This window comes from Mirounga angustirostris, unplaced genomic scaffold, assembly GCF_029215605.1.
Source record: "Mirounga angustirostris isolate CCGP_5_RB_7025 unplaced genomic scaffold, mMirAng1.0.hap1 SCAF_2, whole genome shotgun sequence".
Taxonomy (NCBI): Eukaryota; Metazoa; Chordata; class Mammalia; order Carnivora; family Phocidae; genus Mirounga; species Mirounga angustirostris.
This window is the reverse complement of record NW_026991710.1, coordinates 128186886-128205336: the sequence shown is the minus strand read 5'-3', so window position 1 is coordinate 128205336 and position 18451 is coordinate 128186886. Positions and strand designations below refer to the sequence as shown.

The 18451-nt window shown below is 33.7% G+C and overlaps 1 protein-coding gene and 1 non-coding gene across 8 annotated transcripts in view; one reads left to right on the top strand and one right to left on the bottom strand.

The window, feature by feature from the left end:
* Nucleotides 1–18451, top strand: part of FBXW7 (F-box and WD repeat domain containing 7) — a 221113-nt gene that overhangs the window by 157753 nt on the left and 44909 nt on the right. Inside the window, exon 1 of one of the 7 annotated variants that reach the window (XM_045880297.3) lies at nucleotides 127–461. The exons of the other annotated variants lie outside the window; for them this stretch is intronic. Within the exon in view, the coding sequence (XP_045736253.1) occupies nucleotides 315–461 (147 nt within the window). The 5' untranslated portion in view covers nucleotides 127–314. Of the gene's footprint in view, nucleotides 1–126; nucleotides 462–18451 lie in introns of those variants that run through there. 7 annotated transcript variants of the gene reach the window in all.
* Nucleotides 12731–12837, bottom strand: LOC123849072 (U6 spliceosomal RNA). The gene has a single exon (XR_006791917.1). It is a non-coding gene; the product is annotated as a U6 spliceosomal RNA (small nuclear RNA).

Sequence of the window (18451 nt, the reverse complement as noted above, 5' to 3'; positions counted from 1 at the left end):
CTGCGTTGGCTGTATTCACATTACTGACTTTGTACGGGAGGTTCACCAGCTGTTTGACTGGCAGGAGCAGGAGCTTTCACTTCAGTAGTTTGTAATTCCTGGCTATTCTAGGATAGTTTGCACTTCACCAAGCCTCAGACAGGTCAGGACATTTGGTAGGAGAAGGTTGAAAGACAAAAGCAGCAGGCCTTGGGTTCTCAGCCTTTTTTTGTTTTATTAATTAGAAAGTTGTATTTTAATTTGGTGCTTGGAATTTTTAGTAATGTGCCCGTATTACATGTAGAAAGTATTCATCAACCAAGAGGAGTTTTAAAATGTCAAAACCAGGAAAAGCTACTTTAAACCATGGCTTGGTTCCTGTTGATCTTAAAAGTGCAAAAGAGCCTCTGCCACATCAAACTGTGATGAAGATATTTAGCATTAGCATCATTGCCCAAGGCCTCCCCTTTTGTCGAAGACGGGTAAGTCTTGCATTTGAAAAATAGGAATATTTTTTTAAATGAAGTACTTCTGTTTCCTTTAGTAAAGAAATGCTTTGGATTTCGATTGATATTTATAAACAAAATTATCAGTGCGTTATGTAGCCAGATAAAACTTACATAAGTGGTAGTTCTAATAGTATGATAAGCCTAGAGGGCAAGGTTACCCAATCCACCTTTTTTCCCTCTCTCATTTATTTTTCGTGATATTAGAATCCTTTAAATTTATTTAAAATTGGTAAATGTAAAAACCGTGTTTTAAAATATGTTGGCAAATACTACAACCCCAAATTTGTAGTTTTTTATTTTGTGGGAAAGGCAGGAAGCTGGTGGTATTCTTCCTATGTACGTGGGAACTGCAACATTTAGCTCTTTTAAAGAATATTCCAAGTTCCCTAGATTTATCTGGCCCTTAGAGCTGTATTATTTTAAATTACTATTTCATTAATTCAAACTTAATGTAATAGGGACTTGACTTTTTGCTGTTATATAAAATAAAAATAGCATGCTATTGTGTGGCAGTTACGATAGAGTTTATATATAGACAATCCTGAACTAACAAACATTTTGTAGAACTTGAGCTAACATATAATCAAGTTATGATCTGTTGGATGTTTTTCAGGATGACATTCTCCTCTCCCTCACCAGATTCTGACCCTGTTAATATTAGCAGTTTTATTGTATTTTTTTAGTTAATTTGGTATTGCTAGTCTGAGTCATTAACTAGAGTGATATGTTTTTAGGTCTAAAATATGTTTTTGATCTTGAACACATTAAACCAAAAATCTCCACAAAAACCTGATATTAAATGGGTATTTGCATGTAACAATGCTATTAATGTTTTAGTTCCCTTAAAAACAAAACAAAACAAAACACTAAAGGGGAAATAGTCTACTAACCAAGTAGATCAACACACAACACCTGAAAAGTATTTTTTCTCCTTAATGAAAAGAATCTTTTATTTGCTGGGACTTAACCTTTGTAGAAATATGTTTTCTAATTATCTTAGTTCCTTTTGAGTAGTTTCCACTTCTACTCCAAACAAGTGGTAGCCATGTTGAAAAACATTTGAGTGAGGTTTAAATAAAACAGTTTCAACATTGAACATGGAATACAAATATCTCCATCAGCCTTATTTTCTTCTTTACTATGTTGTCAGAAAGTGTTTATTTTGTCCTCTTTCACTTTGTCACTTTTATAATTTCTGAATGAAGTCACTGTTCTGATTTAAGCATTTACACAGAAACCTCTAATGGCTTTAAAGTCATTAATAAACTAATTTATTATTTTAACACCTCTATAAAAGAAAATACCAACACAAGTAAATTTTTCAACTGAGGAAAAGAAGTGTGGGTTTTTTAAATCAAAGGATTTAAGATATTAACAATCAAGATAATCTTGTTCTTTGTTGAATATTTCTAATAAATTCTTAGGGACAATATATGGTAGTTTACTTCATTATGTCACAATGTATGTTTTCTACCTTTATTTTCTAACATGTACATGAAATTTAAAGGCTCAGGAGCAGATCCTATAAGAAAAATTAATAGAGAACTTCAAGGCTTTCCCTGAGGCTTTCCTAGAGTCACTATGCAGCTTGACTTTTGTAGGTTACTATGTTATGTTAATTTATAGCCTTGCATTTGTAATAACAGAAGAGAACTAAATTCGAAAAATAAAATTCATACAAGAAAGTTTTTTGGGAAGATAGCTAAAAAACACATTCAATTTTAGACTGCCTGCCTGCCAGTAACTTACTATTGCATAACTCATTGACTCTGAGTACTAGAATTTTTAGAGGGATTGTATAATTATATCCCCTCCTTTCATGACTGGTTAATTTAGATAGTTTTTAATTGGTTTGCATGTTCTTTGTTATTTAATTTATTAACTTTCCTTTGGTAAATTGATAATAAACATTTTTAAAATATTATTTTTCTTTATCAAAGATTTAAGGAAGACTTTTGGTATGATATGTAATTAATCATATTTTGCGTGTAACATCCAGTATATCTCTTACACTGGGTATATTTTGCTTTCAAAGAGATTGTTCTACACTGACAAAGTACACAAAGCAGATAGAGTTCTGTATTTTGTAGGCCATTTTTTTTCTTCTAAGTAGTGAGCTAATGTGCACTAGTGACCTCTTATAAGACTGTAGCAGTCTTGACCTATTAAAATTTGAAAAACATGATGTTGTCCCTCCATCCCTCATAGATGTTGATCCATTTAATGTTTGCACAATAAAATTTCAAAAATTGTGAAAGATCCTTTAGTTGCTATAACTACAACTTCAATTTATATTTCTTGAAATGTTTTCAGAAAATTTATTTACCTACTATTAATATTAATTACAATATTAATATTATTAATATTACAATATTGGTACTGGTAGTCGAATTCATTATTATATAAATTATTCTGGTCTCTCATCAGAGGTACGTTGGACTTAATAATAACAACGGTAAAGAAATAGCAATCTAACTTTTAACCAGTTACTATAAATCAAAGTATTTTTAGTATTAAGGTCCTCATTATTTATTTACATTGTTAAAAATGTAGAATCACGGGGCGCCTAGGTGACTCAGTCGGTTAAGCGTCCAACTCTTGATTTCGGCTCAGATCATGATCTCAGGGTTGTGGGATTGAGGCCCTGTGGGGCTCCACACTCTGGGATTTTCTTTCTCCCTCTGCCCCTCCCCTGGTTGCTCACACTCATTATGCACTCACTCACTCAATAAATAAATAAATAAAATCTTAAAAAATGTAGAATCCTGGGTTCCCCTCTTTTGGATAGTCTTACGTTAGAGATCTGGATTAAGGTTCAGGGATCTATCTATATTTTTAAAAGTCCTATAGGTAATTGAATTAGGAAAATTTGAGAGTACTAGTTGAGTATGTAACTTTTTATTCTAAAAGAACTGATTGTCCTTTAGAGGAAGAGAAATTTTACAGGAAAAACTTATTTAATCTATAAAATCACTGGAAATTTTCAATTTTCTTTGAAATTGGAATGCCCAGTTATGGTAATACTATATTTCTTAAATCCTAAGGTACATTATTTTTTCACATTTTAAATATATTTAAGAAAAACTTAAAATGTGAAAAAATGTGCCTTAGATACATTTTGATGAAATTTTATAGCTTATCTGGCAGCATTTTTTTTCTTTTTAGTGATAAGAGAAATAACATCTTACAACTAATAGTAGTAAGAAAATGTACTTCAGTGCTTAAATCTCATTTCTTACCTCATTTTGTTTGGGAGATTTTTAAGCATTTATAATATTCTTGTAAAGTTACTCTTCATTGTTACTGTTTTGGTAGAAATTTCCAAGTGACATGCAAATGACAATGGTTTATATAAGGCTTTTAAAATATTTGACTGTGCTGGCTTATAGACAACATATTGTTTTGAGAGTGCCGTATACATTCCTGGGCTTGAACCATGTGCTGATTGTGTCGCATAAGCATTGGCAATACAGCTAAGAGAGTGGTGGAGAACTGCTGGGGGGGTAGTGGGGGTTGTGAGGTGGGGTCAGTATGGGACAAGGACTTGTTCTCCTGAGAAACAAGAGCTCAAGCAATAATGAAATATATGACTGGGATTTCTGATACTTGAAAACAGTTTTGTAGGAATTATGTTCCATATCAAGTTCTATTCAAAATACCACATTTAAAATAATTTTTCTTTAAAGTGAAAGTAGAAATAAAATTAAAATAGAGTATTTGTGTCATTTGAGAAAATGTTAATATCACTCCTGTGTATTGTTATCATTGCAGGTTACCTTAAGTCAAACTCTTTCTGCAAAGGGCCAGTAAATACTTTAGGCTTGGTGGACCCTATAGTCGCTGTTAGAACTATTCATCTCTGCCACTGGAGCACCAAAGCAGCTTAGACAGTACTTAAATGGATGGGTGGATGGACAGGACTGTGTTTTAATAAATCTTTACTTACAAAAGAGTGAAATCTAGGTTTGTATGATTATAATGATACTATAGTAATTCTTGTGCATGTATCTCTTTGCTTATATATAAGTTTCAGCTCATGGTAAATTTTTAGAATGAGATTGTTAGTTAAAGCCATAAGTCTCACATTTCCTTTAAAACCATCATCCTCTCTTCTTAATTCTTTTGTAGTTATGTAGAAAAGTCTTTGTGTGGCTAACTGCTTGAATTTTAGCATACTGCTTATTCTCTTGTTAATATACAGTATTAGTATAATAAAGCTATTAATAATTGCTATCTTTCTAAAAGAACCCACTGTATATTCTAGGCACTGTTTTAGCTGTTTTGTATATTTTAACCCACATAATGCTTGAATGACTTAAGTGTTAAGTACTTTAAATTAGGTATTCTCTCCATTCAGTAGACTAGAAGATGGAGGCTCAAACCAGCGACTCTTCCGTTTTCTTGGTAAATAGTAAAGCTGACATTTAGCTGCAGAGTTCACTAATGCTGCAGCTAACAGCAGTAGCCATTCTCTTTATACAGTTTGTTCTCATGTGAACTAACACTTTTCAACGACTATTAATATTTTGGAGGGAAGCCTGGGAGCCTATCATTGTTGACATTGTTTCTGTGAGAAAATAGATTCAAAGATTAAAACAAGTAACTTACAAATAACTTTTGATAGCATAGAGCATTTATAAATACAGGGTTTTTGCTGTAATCTCTTTGAAGATGTTTCACTTATAAAGTTATCCTACAGATTATGCAGTAATTATAGTAATAAAAAACTGGAAATGTTTGAACAGTATGCATGTTTGTCTGTTGTTTTTGTAAGCTGAGGGATGATACCTGTTAAAGAAAAAATTATTCATGACACTTGTTAAAACGGCAAGATAGACTTTATTCAGGGGTACTGTGGTGATATGGGGATAGGGACTACTACAAAGGGGTTTTGTAGTAGGGGAGGGATATTGGGCTCAACTCCAAATACAGTAAATAAAAGTGAGAATTTATAGCCAAGGAACAGTTGGGAGGGGGTCAGTGGGTAGAAAATTACTAAGAGGAAACATCGGTAGGGGGGATTCTGGCTAAACCACTTTAACCAAGGTGGTCAGACATCACGTGGAGGATGATAGAGGATGAGGAACCCAGCAGTTATGGAAGGTGGTCAGATACCAAGATCGGGGGATTGTGCTTAAACTGAGTAGGATTCTTGCTCTTGACAACATGCCCAAGGACAGGGCCTAGTTGAAAAAGAGCTCAGCGGAGCCCATCTAGAGTTTGGTCAAGAAGAGAATCTTTGTGATACCTCAGGGTCTGTATTTGGCAGGCAACAGCTGAGAGCAGCTTGTCTGGACAGGTTAACCATCCTCAAACTGCAGTGCAGTATCATTCTCATCAGTTTGCTCAACCAGCACTTTTGACAATGAGGACAAAAATTTAAAACAGCATTGTACCTCTCTTAGCTTCAGTGCTGTTTTGAGTTTCAGTTTTTTCTTCATTGTTGAGTTATCAATGATACTAGACAAACCTATATTCTAAATTTTAGCCACATTCAGGCATAATCTAATTAGCTGTTTTTATATGTATAATACTCAGTTAATTTAAGCAGTTTATAATTTTAATCTGTTATGCTCCTTTCATAGACTATTGACCAGTCTATTAGGCCCTTTTCAGCAAAGGTCTGCCAGTTTTGTCAAAGAGTTGTATTACCTTTGTTTAAAAAGAAAACAACATGTCTAATTATTTACCCTACAGTAAGTTTCATTTGTGGAAAGATTTTGTATGTACCCCCAAAGTAGGCCATCATAAACTCTTTTGCTAAAGCCAACTTGTGAATTATTACCCTTTTGAATTTAATAATCTCCCAAATTCTCCAAATTGAATGGTGATAGAAGGAATTTTAATTTTCTTTCAGTAATTAATATCTTTTACTTCACTTTACAGAAATAAGACATATTCAATATGTAAAATTTAGAAAAATATTTTCCTTTGCAATTTCCTAAAGTATCAGTAATTCCACTGCTCAAAAATAACCACAGTAACAACTTTAAATAATTACTTAGCAATATTGGTACTTTAATTCATTGTTAATATATTGTTAGTGGTTTCCCATAATTGTAGTTACTTAAAAATATATAATCTGCTAAATGAATGTTCCATAGTTTTCCTACTGTTGTTCATTTAGACAGTGACCTGCTTTGAACTTTTTTATACATGAATCTTAAACATCTCTATACACAGATTTCTAGAAGTAGAATTATTGGGTCAAGGAGTATGAACTTCTTTAGATTCTTGAAAAATACTGTTAAATTGTTTTCCAGAAAGTTTATACCAATTAAAAACCAGCATGAGGGATTTCTATTGTTGTTTAAAGAGAAAGAAATCATATTCTAAGAAAATTTATTCCTATGTGATAAAGTTTTGTGGATTTTACTTAGTTAATACTATGTCATTGTATTTCTAATTATTCTAGGTTTTTTATCAGAGGGAATTTTTTTCCTTTTGAAAAAATAATGAGATAGGTTATACTTAGAGCTTCAGGAGAAAAATATGTAAATAGGTCAAGAAATTAGTTGTTGCTCATGTGATTCTATTTTTTATTCTTTCTGGAAAATATTTGTCATAGACCTGTCACCTATATTATCTTCAACTATAATTTTCTTCTCCTCCCATAGTTTTAAAACTATAATCTGTGTTTTTATCTAAACAGATGATCCACGTGTATAGTTTTATGATTTATTACATTTTTACTGCAAGTCTTAGGGTTATTTCAGTTTTTGCATCACCTTAGTTTATCCTTTTATATTTCTGAATTTTAGTGTGATATTTGCACAGTATAAATGACAGCCCCTTCCAAAGTATATTGCTATTAATAATATCTACGACAACAGTACTTCTCATACTAACAAGAGCAGCTGCCAGAAATACTGGTCTATTTCTTAGAGCACTACTACTTAGTTTTACATTTCTGACATAGCTTTGCCCTTTGCCCCAGTCCAGGTTTACCTTTTTTTTTTTTTTTGATCTAGTCCAGCCGTGATTAATTCTTATTGAAAATAGTTGTAGCAAGTCTGCTCTTTTAAAATGTCTTGATGCCTGAAAGGCATGTCATGAAACTCAATATCCGTTTCATGGAACTCTTAGCCAATTAGAAATAGATGGATGTTTCCCCAACATACAGAAATTTGAAACCTTTAAAAAGCCAACATCCTCCATCTCTCCCCCAGACTGGTCTGTTCCAAGTGTCCACCACTTACATTTGTGCCTCTTTCTTTCTAGGTCCTTCCCATGACCTCACAGTCTAGCTTCCTTCTCTGGTTGTCCTGGCACTGATTGCATCCACCGTTGTCCTCATCCATTAGTAGAACATATTGTAATTGTTGCCATTACCTTTGGCCCTTAGGCAAATATGTACTGCCCGGTGATGTTATTCCATATAGTTATCTTGTCTCCTCAATTAGGCTATAAACTCTTAGAGTTCAGAAATTATCTTTAATGTCTTTTTTATGCTCCTAGTGATATGCAGAAGAAAGTTAGTATAAATATTCTTATGACTAATTCATTGAAGTATGTGTTAAACTTGGAAGATTCTGAAGGAGTTTTTGTACTGTTAAGAATATGGCATGTTTTTTGTTTACTAAATGTTTTTAAATGACTGTGCAGCTGTGATTTTGAATATTTCATTTTCTAAATTTAAATAAACTCAGATACAGTTTGACACTTAATTTTAAAAGTAATTACTACTTACCAATTTTGAAAACGAAGGAGAAACAAACATAGGGTAAAGTCATTTTGATGATACTTTTGAGATTCTACAGTAGCCAAAAAATGTCAGAAAAGCTGAAATAAAGGAAAAAAAATTACAATCCTTTGGAGAGAAGAAAGAACAGGGTGGTGATATGAGCAAGTTTGGAGGGAGATTTTAATAGGGTACCTGATTTTTTTTTTTTTTTTTTTGAGTAAACTAAAATGTGACTTCCTTCAGTTATTTTCCTTACACACGTATTCCATTGGAACTGGGGAACAATTGGCATTTTCAACTGATCTGATATGGTTTATTGTCACTACTTATTTTATCAGTAAAGGGATTAGTTACCACATATCAGACCATTCTATTTTAAATCCTATCAGTCCTTTTCTTCTTAAGAATGTTTCATGTGTCATGCATAAACTTGAGTAAACAAAGTATAAATTACAAATTTTCTTGCTGTCCTGTTCTCTGTACTGTGCAGGATACTAGCTATAAATAAAAAGGTGATGATTCTTCATCCCCTGTACCTTTGGATATACAAAAGTGAAAAATCACGATCCTTTATGCATCATAGACAGTCTAGTGGTAAAAACCATAAACAAACCTTTATAGTACAAAGCTATAATTTTGCTTAAATGCCCTCATGTATAAAGTACTGTGGGAGCATGAGAGGGTCACCCAAGTCTCAAAGCAAATGACTCAGGAAAGGCTCCACAGTAACTTTGAATTAAAACATGAAGGATATTTGCTAAGCAGAGGATCAGAGAAGTGATGGACAGAAGGAACTTGTATTATTGCTTGCGCTCACATCTCGGCTTTTCATGTTATTTATACTGCTGCAAATTACTTGCTTATATCTTTTTTTTTTTTTAAAGATTTCATTTATTTATTCATGAGAGACAGAGAGAGAGACAGAGGCAGAGGGAGAAGCAGGCTCCCCGTGGAGCAGGGAGCCCGATGCAGGACTTGATCCCAGGACCCTGGGGTCATGACCTGAGCCAAAGGCAGACGCTTAACCGACTGAGCCACCCAGGCGTCCCACTTGCTTATATCTTGACATGACATTTATCAGTAATAATATCAGCCAAAAAATATGTATTGAGCACTTAGAACAGAGTTGGAAAATTTTTTAGAACCTATGGCTGTTAACAGTGAACTAGATAGAGTCCATGCCCTCATGGAGCTTAGGTTATACTTTATGGAAACAGAAAAGTAGTTACTAATGTTAGTGTTTTGATGACAACAAAATAGGGTCATAGTATAGAGTCTAACTTGGGGTGCAGAGGAAGCACTATACTTTCCACATATGAATTCATATAATGCTTAAGATAACCTTGTGAAGTAGGTGTTGTATTATATTATCCCTATTTTACAGATGAGGAATCTGAGGCATAGCAAGGTTAAATAACTTGCCCTAGAGCTAGTGATGGAGCTGAGATTCTGCCTCAGGTGTCTAGACCTAGCATCACAAACACTGTGGTAAACTGACCTTGGTAAGGTTTGTTGAGTGAACAGATCCTTAATTTCCAGATGTTGGAAGGGTTAACTTTTGCTGTGTAATCCTGGGTTTTTAAATACTTTTAAATTCTTATTTTGTTCTTACAATTCGTGATGGCTTCAGTATCTAATTACTGATAACATTGCTTTCTAGATGTTTTTGTGTTTGTCATCAAGAGATGTGTTAGTATTAGGTTGTGCCTCAGTTGTCAGATATGAATGTAAAACAAATTATAATGATGTGTAAGTCTACAACTACATTGTAGAAATAACTGCCATGAATTGTTATCCCTGTTGTTGATAGATAACAATCTGTTCAAATAGTTTAGTAATTTTAACATCACAGGGCAAGGCTATTAAGATGTAGTATGGAAGACAGATGAAAAATATGCTAAAAAATAAACTTGCTGTTAAGTCCTGGCAAGGTAAACAAGTATGAAATAAACTCACTGTCCCTTGTCTGCAGACAGAGGTCCAGCAAGCCCTGAGAGCTAAGAATGTTTTTAAAGTTAGCCAAACCTAACTCTAAGTAACTTAAAATAGTCAGTTTTATTATTTATCTGAATGGTCATGAACTTTGCTGCAAAAATATTAATGTATAATACTGGAAGTGTTCAGAATATGTATGTACCATATTACTTTTCTAAACTCCAAAAAGTTCTGAAGTCAGCAACACAGCTTTCTCTAAAATTGTGGAACTAACTCCACAGACCTTTGAGTTTACAGCTATCACCCACATACAAAAAATGGAATACACTTTGAAATGTCAAAGTAGTCAAGACTCAGTCAGTCTCTGAGTATGTGCATATTTAAATGCTTTAAAACATACATTATATAAATGAATACCTAAATTTTACTAACCTAGTTATAGGCAGCTCCATATAATATGGTCGTTCAGAGCTTATATATTATTTTTCTTCAGTGAGTAAATGCAACTCTTGTTAGCAGACATATATGTTAAATGAGGAATGAGAACCTCTACCACTTTTTTACTTCATGGAAAATTAATACCACTAAATTAATTTTTATTTTGCTAATATGTATTAGGCATACTCCCTGTATGTGTCACTAGTATAATGAAGATGAGTAAGGCAGAGACCTTCCTTCCCTTAGGGAGGCTATAGATGCTTCTCTGTCTCTGAGAGACTTATCTCATTGTTCCCATTTTATAGTCACATATCAAAATCAGAGGAACATGGGTTAATTAATTTATTCAACAAATAAACATTAATTGCCAGGCTCAGTTCTGGGCACGTCAGATACATTAGTGAACAAAGCAGAAAAGGTCCAACCTTTTATATAATTTAACATTTTAGTGACCCTGAGAATTCTGCCTAGGAGTGGACAGCGTGTTTGGTCTGTTCCAATATACAGTGTGTCACCAGACTCCTTTATTCAGTGGTACATTTTTCTAAATCAACTGGTGGTAATTTGTCTTTTAGTTTCTCCATATGTATATATGGGTACCTACATACATGTGCATGCATTATATGACACACTCTCTGACTTGGTAGGATTATGTTGGTGACTTTATTGATATGTATAATCTACTGGTTTTCAAATGGTGTTAGATAGTATCTAGTGTGGAATAGTATTTTGAGGTTCTGAAAGATTAAATATGATTCTTCTATTTTATTTCATTTTTTTCATATTCTTGGAAACTTTAATATCCTACCAGGCTTACCTAGTGATCTCTTTCTGGATTGTTCCTGGGTCAGATTAGAGTTCTTGGCCCTCTCTCTGACTTGTGGGAAGTTGCATAAATTAATGTGTGTTTCACAAATAAACCAGCTAAATAATGGTAGATATAATTTATAGTAGATACGTTTATGGTAGGTATAAATAATACATATATAATTTAAAGATTTTATTTATTTGACAAAGAGAGAACACAAGCAGGGGGAGCGGCAGGCAGAGGGAGAAGCAGGCTTCCCGCTGAGCAGGGATCCCAGTGCGGGGCTCGATTCCAGGACCCTGGGATCATGACCTGAGCTGAAGGCAGACGCTTAACGACTAAGCCACCCAGGTGCCCCTAAGATTTTTTTAATATGATAGAAATTTCACCATAGAAGTAATAGCAGAAAGGACTACCATTTGTGGTAAAGTCAACAACATTCTAAATGTTAGGAGTTATAATTCAGTATTTCCAAGTATCTATTGACGCAGCCCATTTCTTTATTTGCATATATAGTGTTTTATTCCTAAATTGTGAGAAAATAAAAAAGTAAATCTGAGCTTAATAAGGTTTTCTCTTGTGACTTTGGTCTCTATGTTTATAAACTTTATTGACATTTATTTAGGTGTCAAGGAAAAGCAAGTAGGAGCAAGTATTTCTCAAACGTTAATACATTAATACTGACTCTAAAATCACATGGCTAGCTATTTGTTTATTGTCATTTTATGATATTTTCATGCAATGATAGGGAAATCTGTTTTGAGAGAAAAAATATAATGTTGGATGAAATTCTCTTACATTTTTTTCTCCTTGCTAGTATTGAAAATGAAAATTGAAACTTGTGGGTTATTCCTATATTTAATTACATTTTTATGTGTGCGTGATTTCATATAGTTCACTTGGGAACAATTTAAGCTTAAACAGCTTTTCAATAATCCACAGAAATCTCTGCATTATCACTTTGGATTTTAAAATGTCATTGTTGCTACTAGTTTGAACATGTAGGGGCAGTATAGTACTGTTTTTGTAAATCTTGTCTGAATTTGTGGGATTTTTGAATCAGTAAGTGGTGTTAAAAGTCCATTCTTCTTTGCAAAAATGTAGCTATATGTCTTACATTTTAAAGGATGAATGGGACTATTTCTTTAAGTTGGAACTAGTCTTTCAATTCAGGTTTTTATATATATTATACAAAAGCTTTTATATTATGGAAGCTCATGGCCTTGATTTATATTTGAAGTCAAGGAATACGTTAAGCTTGTTAACAAGAAAAAATGTACTTTTATTGTTAGACAGTAAAAATGAGGACAGGTAAGTGGATTTGCAAAAAATAGGCAAAATACTAAAATCAGTACAATTTTGCTCCTTTTTAAAAAAAAAAATACGGAATGCTTCACGAATTTGTGTGTCATCCTTGTGCAGGAGCCATGCTGATTTTCTCGGTATTGTTTCAATTTTAGTATATGTGCTGCCGAAGCGAGCACTAAAATTAGTGCAATTTTGCTGTTATTCATTCTGTACCAACCTTTTCAAAAATGGATGTTTATGAGAATTTTTTTAATAAAGTCTTAATTTTTCAATCTGACAAGTGAACAAAACTTAGATTACTAAACAATCTTATTTTAATATTCTTCAATTTTTTTTCCATTTAAATGGATTTATATTTAAAAACAACTGAGTAGTTTTCTTTTCCATTTATTCATTCAATAACTTCTATGAGTCCAGGACTGCTTTAGGCATTTGGAGTATAACAGTGAATGAAACAATCTTAACTCCTCACCCTCATGGAGTTTATAGCAGAATAGCGGAGTGCTTAACAGCATAGATGATAGTCATTTAGACTTGGGATTACGTTCTTAGTTTCACCACTTACTAAGTAAGCCTCATCTGTAAAATGGAGATAGAAGTACCTACTTCATAGGATTATTGTAAGAATAAAATGAAATAACCTATAGAAAAAAGAAGTATCGTTCTGTAATAAGAACTTAAAATCTGTTATGAAGTTCACAAGACTTTTTTTAGAAATGTTGGTAAAAATTATAATTAATTCTCCTGACGTGATTATTTCTTTTACTTATGGTTAGTGTTTTGAATATTTTTTCATTTTTAGTTTCTTCAAATTGTGAAAGAAAATGCATAGCACCAATTTTGAATAGTCATTTTTCTTAAATAGTTTCCTGAATGACTGTTAATCTCTAAATAGATAGCTACTGCACATAAAAAGTTAATGTGTTTGGTTCTACTTACATTATGTAGATTCATTCAGTGTGACTATCACATGTGTAAAAATTAACCCCATTATGTCTTACTAAATTAAGGTAATGTGCTATCTTAGTATTTTGTTTGGAGTCTCTCAGATGTTTAGAATAAATTTGTTGGCTTCAAATACCATTAAATTAAAACAATTTAAATTGCTATGTAAGAATTAAAAACAATTTATTGATTGACGCTAAAATGTCTAGTGAAGAGTTTCCATTGTGATTTTAAGCTCTGACTCCATTTCTTTCCCTAGAGGCCGCAAAATAAGTTAATTAGGAAATGGAACATACTTGTTAACATCTTTGAAAACTAGCTTGTCAAAATGGCCCCTGGAATATCATTACTGTATAAGAATTGAGACTTAAAACATTTAAAGAATTGATTCACAAGTCTTAACAAAAGTGCTTAGAAATTTAGATCTTTCTTTGGTACCCTGTGCTGCTTTTAGTTCTCTTTATTTTTTAATTACATGGAAACCCCATATTTAACACACACACACACACACACACACGTGTACACGCGCATGCCCACGCGCATACACACGCACTCCCCGGCCCCCCATACACACAAACGAAATTCTCACCCACCCCACCTCTGTATAGTAGCTTATCTGCAGTGTGCATGCTGCAACTGCTGCATTGAGGGGAAGTGGTGTTCTGCCGTTTTCATACTAGCTTTGTTATCATGCAGTATTTTCAGCTGCTCATACTCATTACCATACAGCTGGTATGTAGAGAAGGAAGCAAGCAGAAGTTGTACTGTCTACAAGAATAAGAAGCTCTCTTGCAGATGGGGTGCTGGCAGATGGGGCATGTGTTTGAACAGGTTTTACTAATAACAGTGCATTAAAAATCATTCTGAGAAAGTCCTAAGGTCAGTGCCATGAATTCAAAGCTCGAGAGGTTGTTCAGCTTTTTGTAGACCTTTTTAGAATATTAATTAACTCTAATACAAAAAAGTAATAAATGGCCAACCACAACCTCTTCCAAAACATTTTTTATAGTTTTTCCTTTTTCATTTTAGGATATTTTCTCTTTAATGTAATTTAAAAAGCATTGATATTGTTTGCTAGTGTCTGACATCATCCTCCACTGTATTTTGTACTCTTCATTATATTTACTTAAAATTCCCAGACTGTGGTTATATACAAAAGTATATATACTTTGAGCAACGTAATAACATTCTTCAGCTTTAATATATAAATGTTAAAATATTTCTTGGAAGTTGAAAACCAAAGAGGATTTAGAAATGCCTCTTTTTATATTGTTGACTACATTGATGTTTAAGATGAATTGTGTTCTATTTCCATTCAAAGTTAGAAGTGAATGGTATGCCCCAAAATGAATCTTTTGTTAAAATTATTACTTACATGCTTTTCATATTCACAAAACCAAATGAAGTAGTAATGAAATAACTATCAGTAACTTAAAAAAAAAAAAAAGGGTATTTCAGTGGGATCTTACTCCTTTTGACCTTTTTCATTAAGTGTAGTGTTTCTTGGTAGATCCTGTCTCAATGGGAGATCATGATAAAAAGCAAGGAAAGCAAAATAAAGGTAGCCAATTATATGTAAAATATGCAGTATTCATTTTAATTTTAATGGAAATGGCACTTAGCCTGTTATTTTGTCCATAGAGATTAAAATATATATTGCCAAAGGGTTTTTCTTTTTTTTAGCAAGTATTATAGTGCTTTTGGTAACTCAAAAACTTTCATGCTTCAGATTTCTTGTCAGTAAAATAGAGATACAAAAATGCTATCTGTTGGGTTAATACCAATGAATAAATAAAATACTTTGAGACTTGTGTGAGATTTAACAACACTAAGTGTTGTTAAAAGTGTGTATATCCCTTTTAATAGTAAAAGTTTATATTCTGTTGGCATTTTTAAAGGTACAGGAAGTCCTAAGCCAAGTTGGCTTTTAATAACAAAGATAATTGCATTTTTGTTGCATATCAAACTGTATTTTCTTCCAGTTTAGTTTATGCTTTAATTGGTAACGGATAAATACCTAGAAAATTTTATTACTTTTACCTGAAGGGGAAATATATGTATATAGATACATAAGATATTATAAATAATATTATATAGAACATAGTACTAAATAAGTAATAAATTTATAAAATGTGTTGTTCACCTATATCACCTTTCCTTATACTGAAAATTGAGTTTTTCAAATTATGCTGAAAATTAATAATTTCTAGTTATTATTTCTCTAATTCTGTCATTATTGATTAAAGTGTGTGTTACACTGTTCATTATCTCATGTAAATATTATTTATTGATACCCTGATAAGTGTAAGGACTATGTGAGGAGCTGAGGTAAAAGAATCAAAATAGAAGTGGTCACTGCTTTCATGGAGCTTAGGGTTTAATGGGGAAGATGGACAAATAATTAATGTGTCTACACTGTGACAAGGCACTGTGATTAACAGCTTTAGAAAGGAAATTCGAGATGGCCTGTACACAGATAATTCGCATGTTTTTATCTCCAATATAGACCTTTGTTCTGAGCTCTAGAGCTAGTTGGAGCATGATAACTTCACCTGGATATCTCAAAGACACCTCAAACCAAATATGACCAGACATGGACTTTGTGATCCTCCCTACCCCAGGAAAGAAAAACAAGCAAACACTGACTCTTGTCTAGTATCCTCTCTCATGCCCCATCCAGTTGCATAAGAAACCTAGGTGTCATCCCTGATAACTCCTTGTCCTTTATTCTTCACGACTAATCGGTCTGTCACCAAATCCTATTAGTTTTATCTCCTACGTATCTCTTTTTTTTTTTTTTAAGATTTTATTTATTTGAGAGAGAGAGAATGAGAGAGCGAGAACACATGAGAGGGGATAGGGTCAGAGGACGAAGCAGACTCCCTGCTGAGCAGGGAGCCCGATGCGGGACTCGATCCCGGGACTCCAGGATCATGACCTGAGCCGAAGGCAGTCGCTTAACCAACTGAGCCACCCAGGCGCCCTGTCCTACGTATCTCTTAAATGTTCACTTCTATCCGTCTTTGTTGCACCTAGCTCGTCTAAGCCACTATTATCTCTTGCCTGTCCTGGTGGAATAACTTCCTCACATAGTCTCGCATTCACTCTCACTTCCATTCTGGTTTTAATATTATATTTAGAATGATTTTTCAAGAGGCGTATCTGACTATTTCCTTCCCCTGACCAACATCCAGCATAAGCTTTTCATTGCTCCTAGGGTAAAGACCAAAATCCTTTATGAGGTCTTGCATAATCCAGCCCTTGTCTACTCCTCTAGCCTCATTTTGCACTTACCATAGAACCTCTACTGTTCTGTGCACTGCAGCCATGGGGTGCCCTCTCCCCCCCCCACAACACACTTTAATCATTCCTTCAGAGAAGAGAAGTCTTCTCTGAACCTCCAGACTAGGTCAAAACCTTAACATTATGCATTTTCCTAACATTCTGCAGCATTTACCACAGTTTTACTTTTGCTTTGTTTTGTTTCATTGTCTTCCTCTCCTACCACACTATAAAAGCTCCTACCACAGCCATGAAGCTGAGACCATCCTTAATTTATGTATAATAGGCACCCAAATAAATGCTGTTGAATGAGTGTCTGCAGGAAATTAAAATAACCATTTAAATCTACATTTGTTGTAATTATGTATCCCAGGTAGAATACAAATAGTTGAAACAGCATAGGATAGAATCACAGAGGTATGCATGTATCAACAATGATGTTTACACCTAGGAAGTGATCACCACACATGGATCAAATTGACATTTTTTAAAGATGGATTGGCCCTTACAAAAAGATCTATGTGACGAAATTAAGAAACAGGACCAAAGTGATAACCACATATTGAAGCATATATTGTATATATACTCCGAAAAGTGCCCCCCCCCACTACTACTTGTTAGTAAGTCAGGTATTTTTAGGCTGTCTATTAAACTAAAAAATTCAAAATCAGGTGGAAGTCATAATTCCCTATTAAGTGTTTTGGGGTTGTAATAACCAATAAAGAGCATTAAAACAGTTTCTTTAGTATTGGGATACATAACTTTTGCCAGTTTTCTACGGTGTTCAGATCATTTGGGTAAGGGAGAAAGACCTAGTAGCCCTTTCAAAAGGACTTTCCAATGAGATACTTTGGTGTATTCTGTTCTCAGCTTTTTTTCATTATTTCATGTTTTAGAGATAGAAAGTATAGGGCATGAGGGAGTGAGAGTAGATAGAGTTCTTGGCGGGGGTGGGGGGCGGTTTAGAAAAGGAAGCAAAACCCATGTATTATTGTAAGCATCTTTCATCATATAGGTTTTTTTTTTCATTCCGCCTACTGATGGCTGCCTACTGTCAATATAATGTCAAAGATAATGGGAGCAAGCCTTTACCAAGGAGGCATTGGCAGTAGCGTATTGTCAAGCTACTCTTGGTAAATTCCCAGGGGTAAAGTGTATCAAAGTGCACAATTAGCTATCTAGTTTGTCTCTTTTTTGTCTGTGTCTGCTGTGACTCTAACAGATTTCATCTGCACATCACACATTTGCATACTGAAATCTCTCGGGAAACATCCTAGAGATTTCTTAACTACCAATACTTCTTGCTATGTAGGTAGAAAACCCTGTTTTCATTTTCTGTAAACTGGAGACCAAGATTTGCCTGTGTTCAAATCCCAGGTACCCTACTTAATAGTTGTATGCCCTTGGGGAAGTTACTTAAACTCTCTGTGCCTGTTTCCTCATCTGTAAAATGGGACAATAATACTACCTACTTCATAGGGTCATTAGCTTCAGTGAATTTATATATAAGTACCTAGAAGAGTGCTTGTAAGTTCTCTTCTCTGTATACTTCATTTTCTTAAG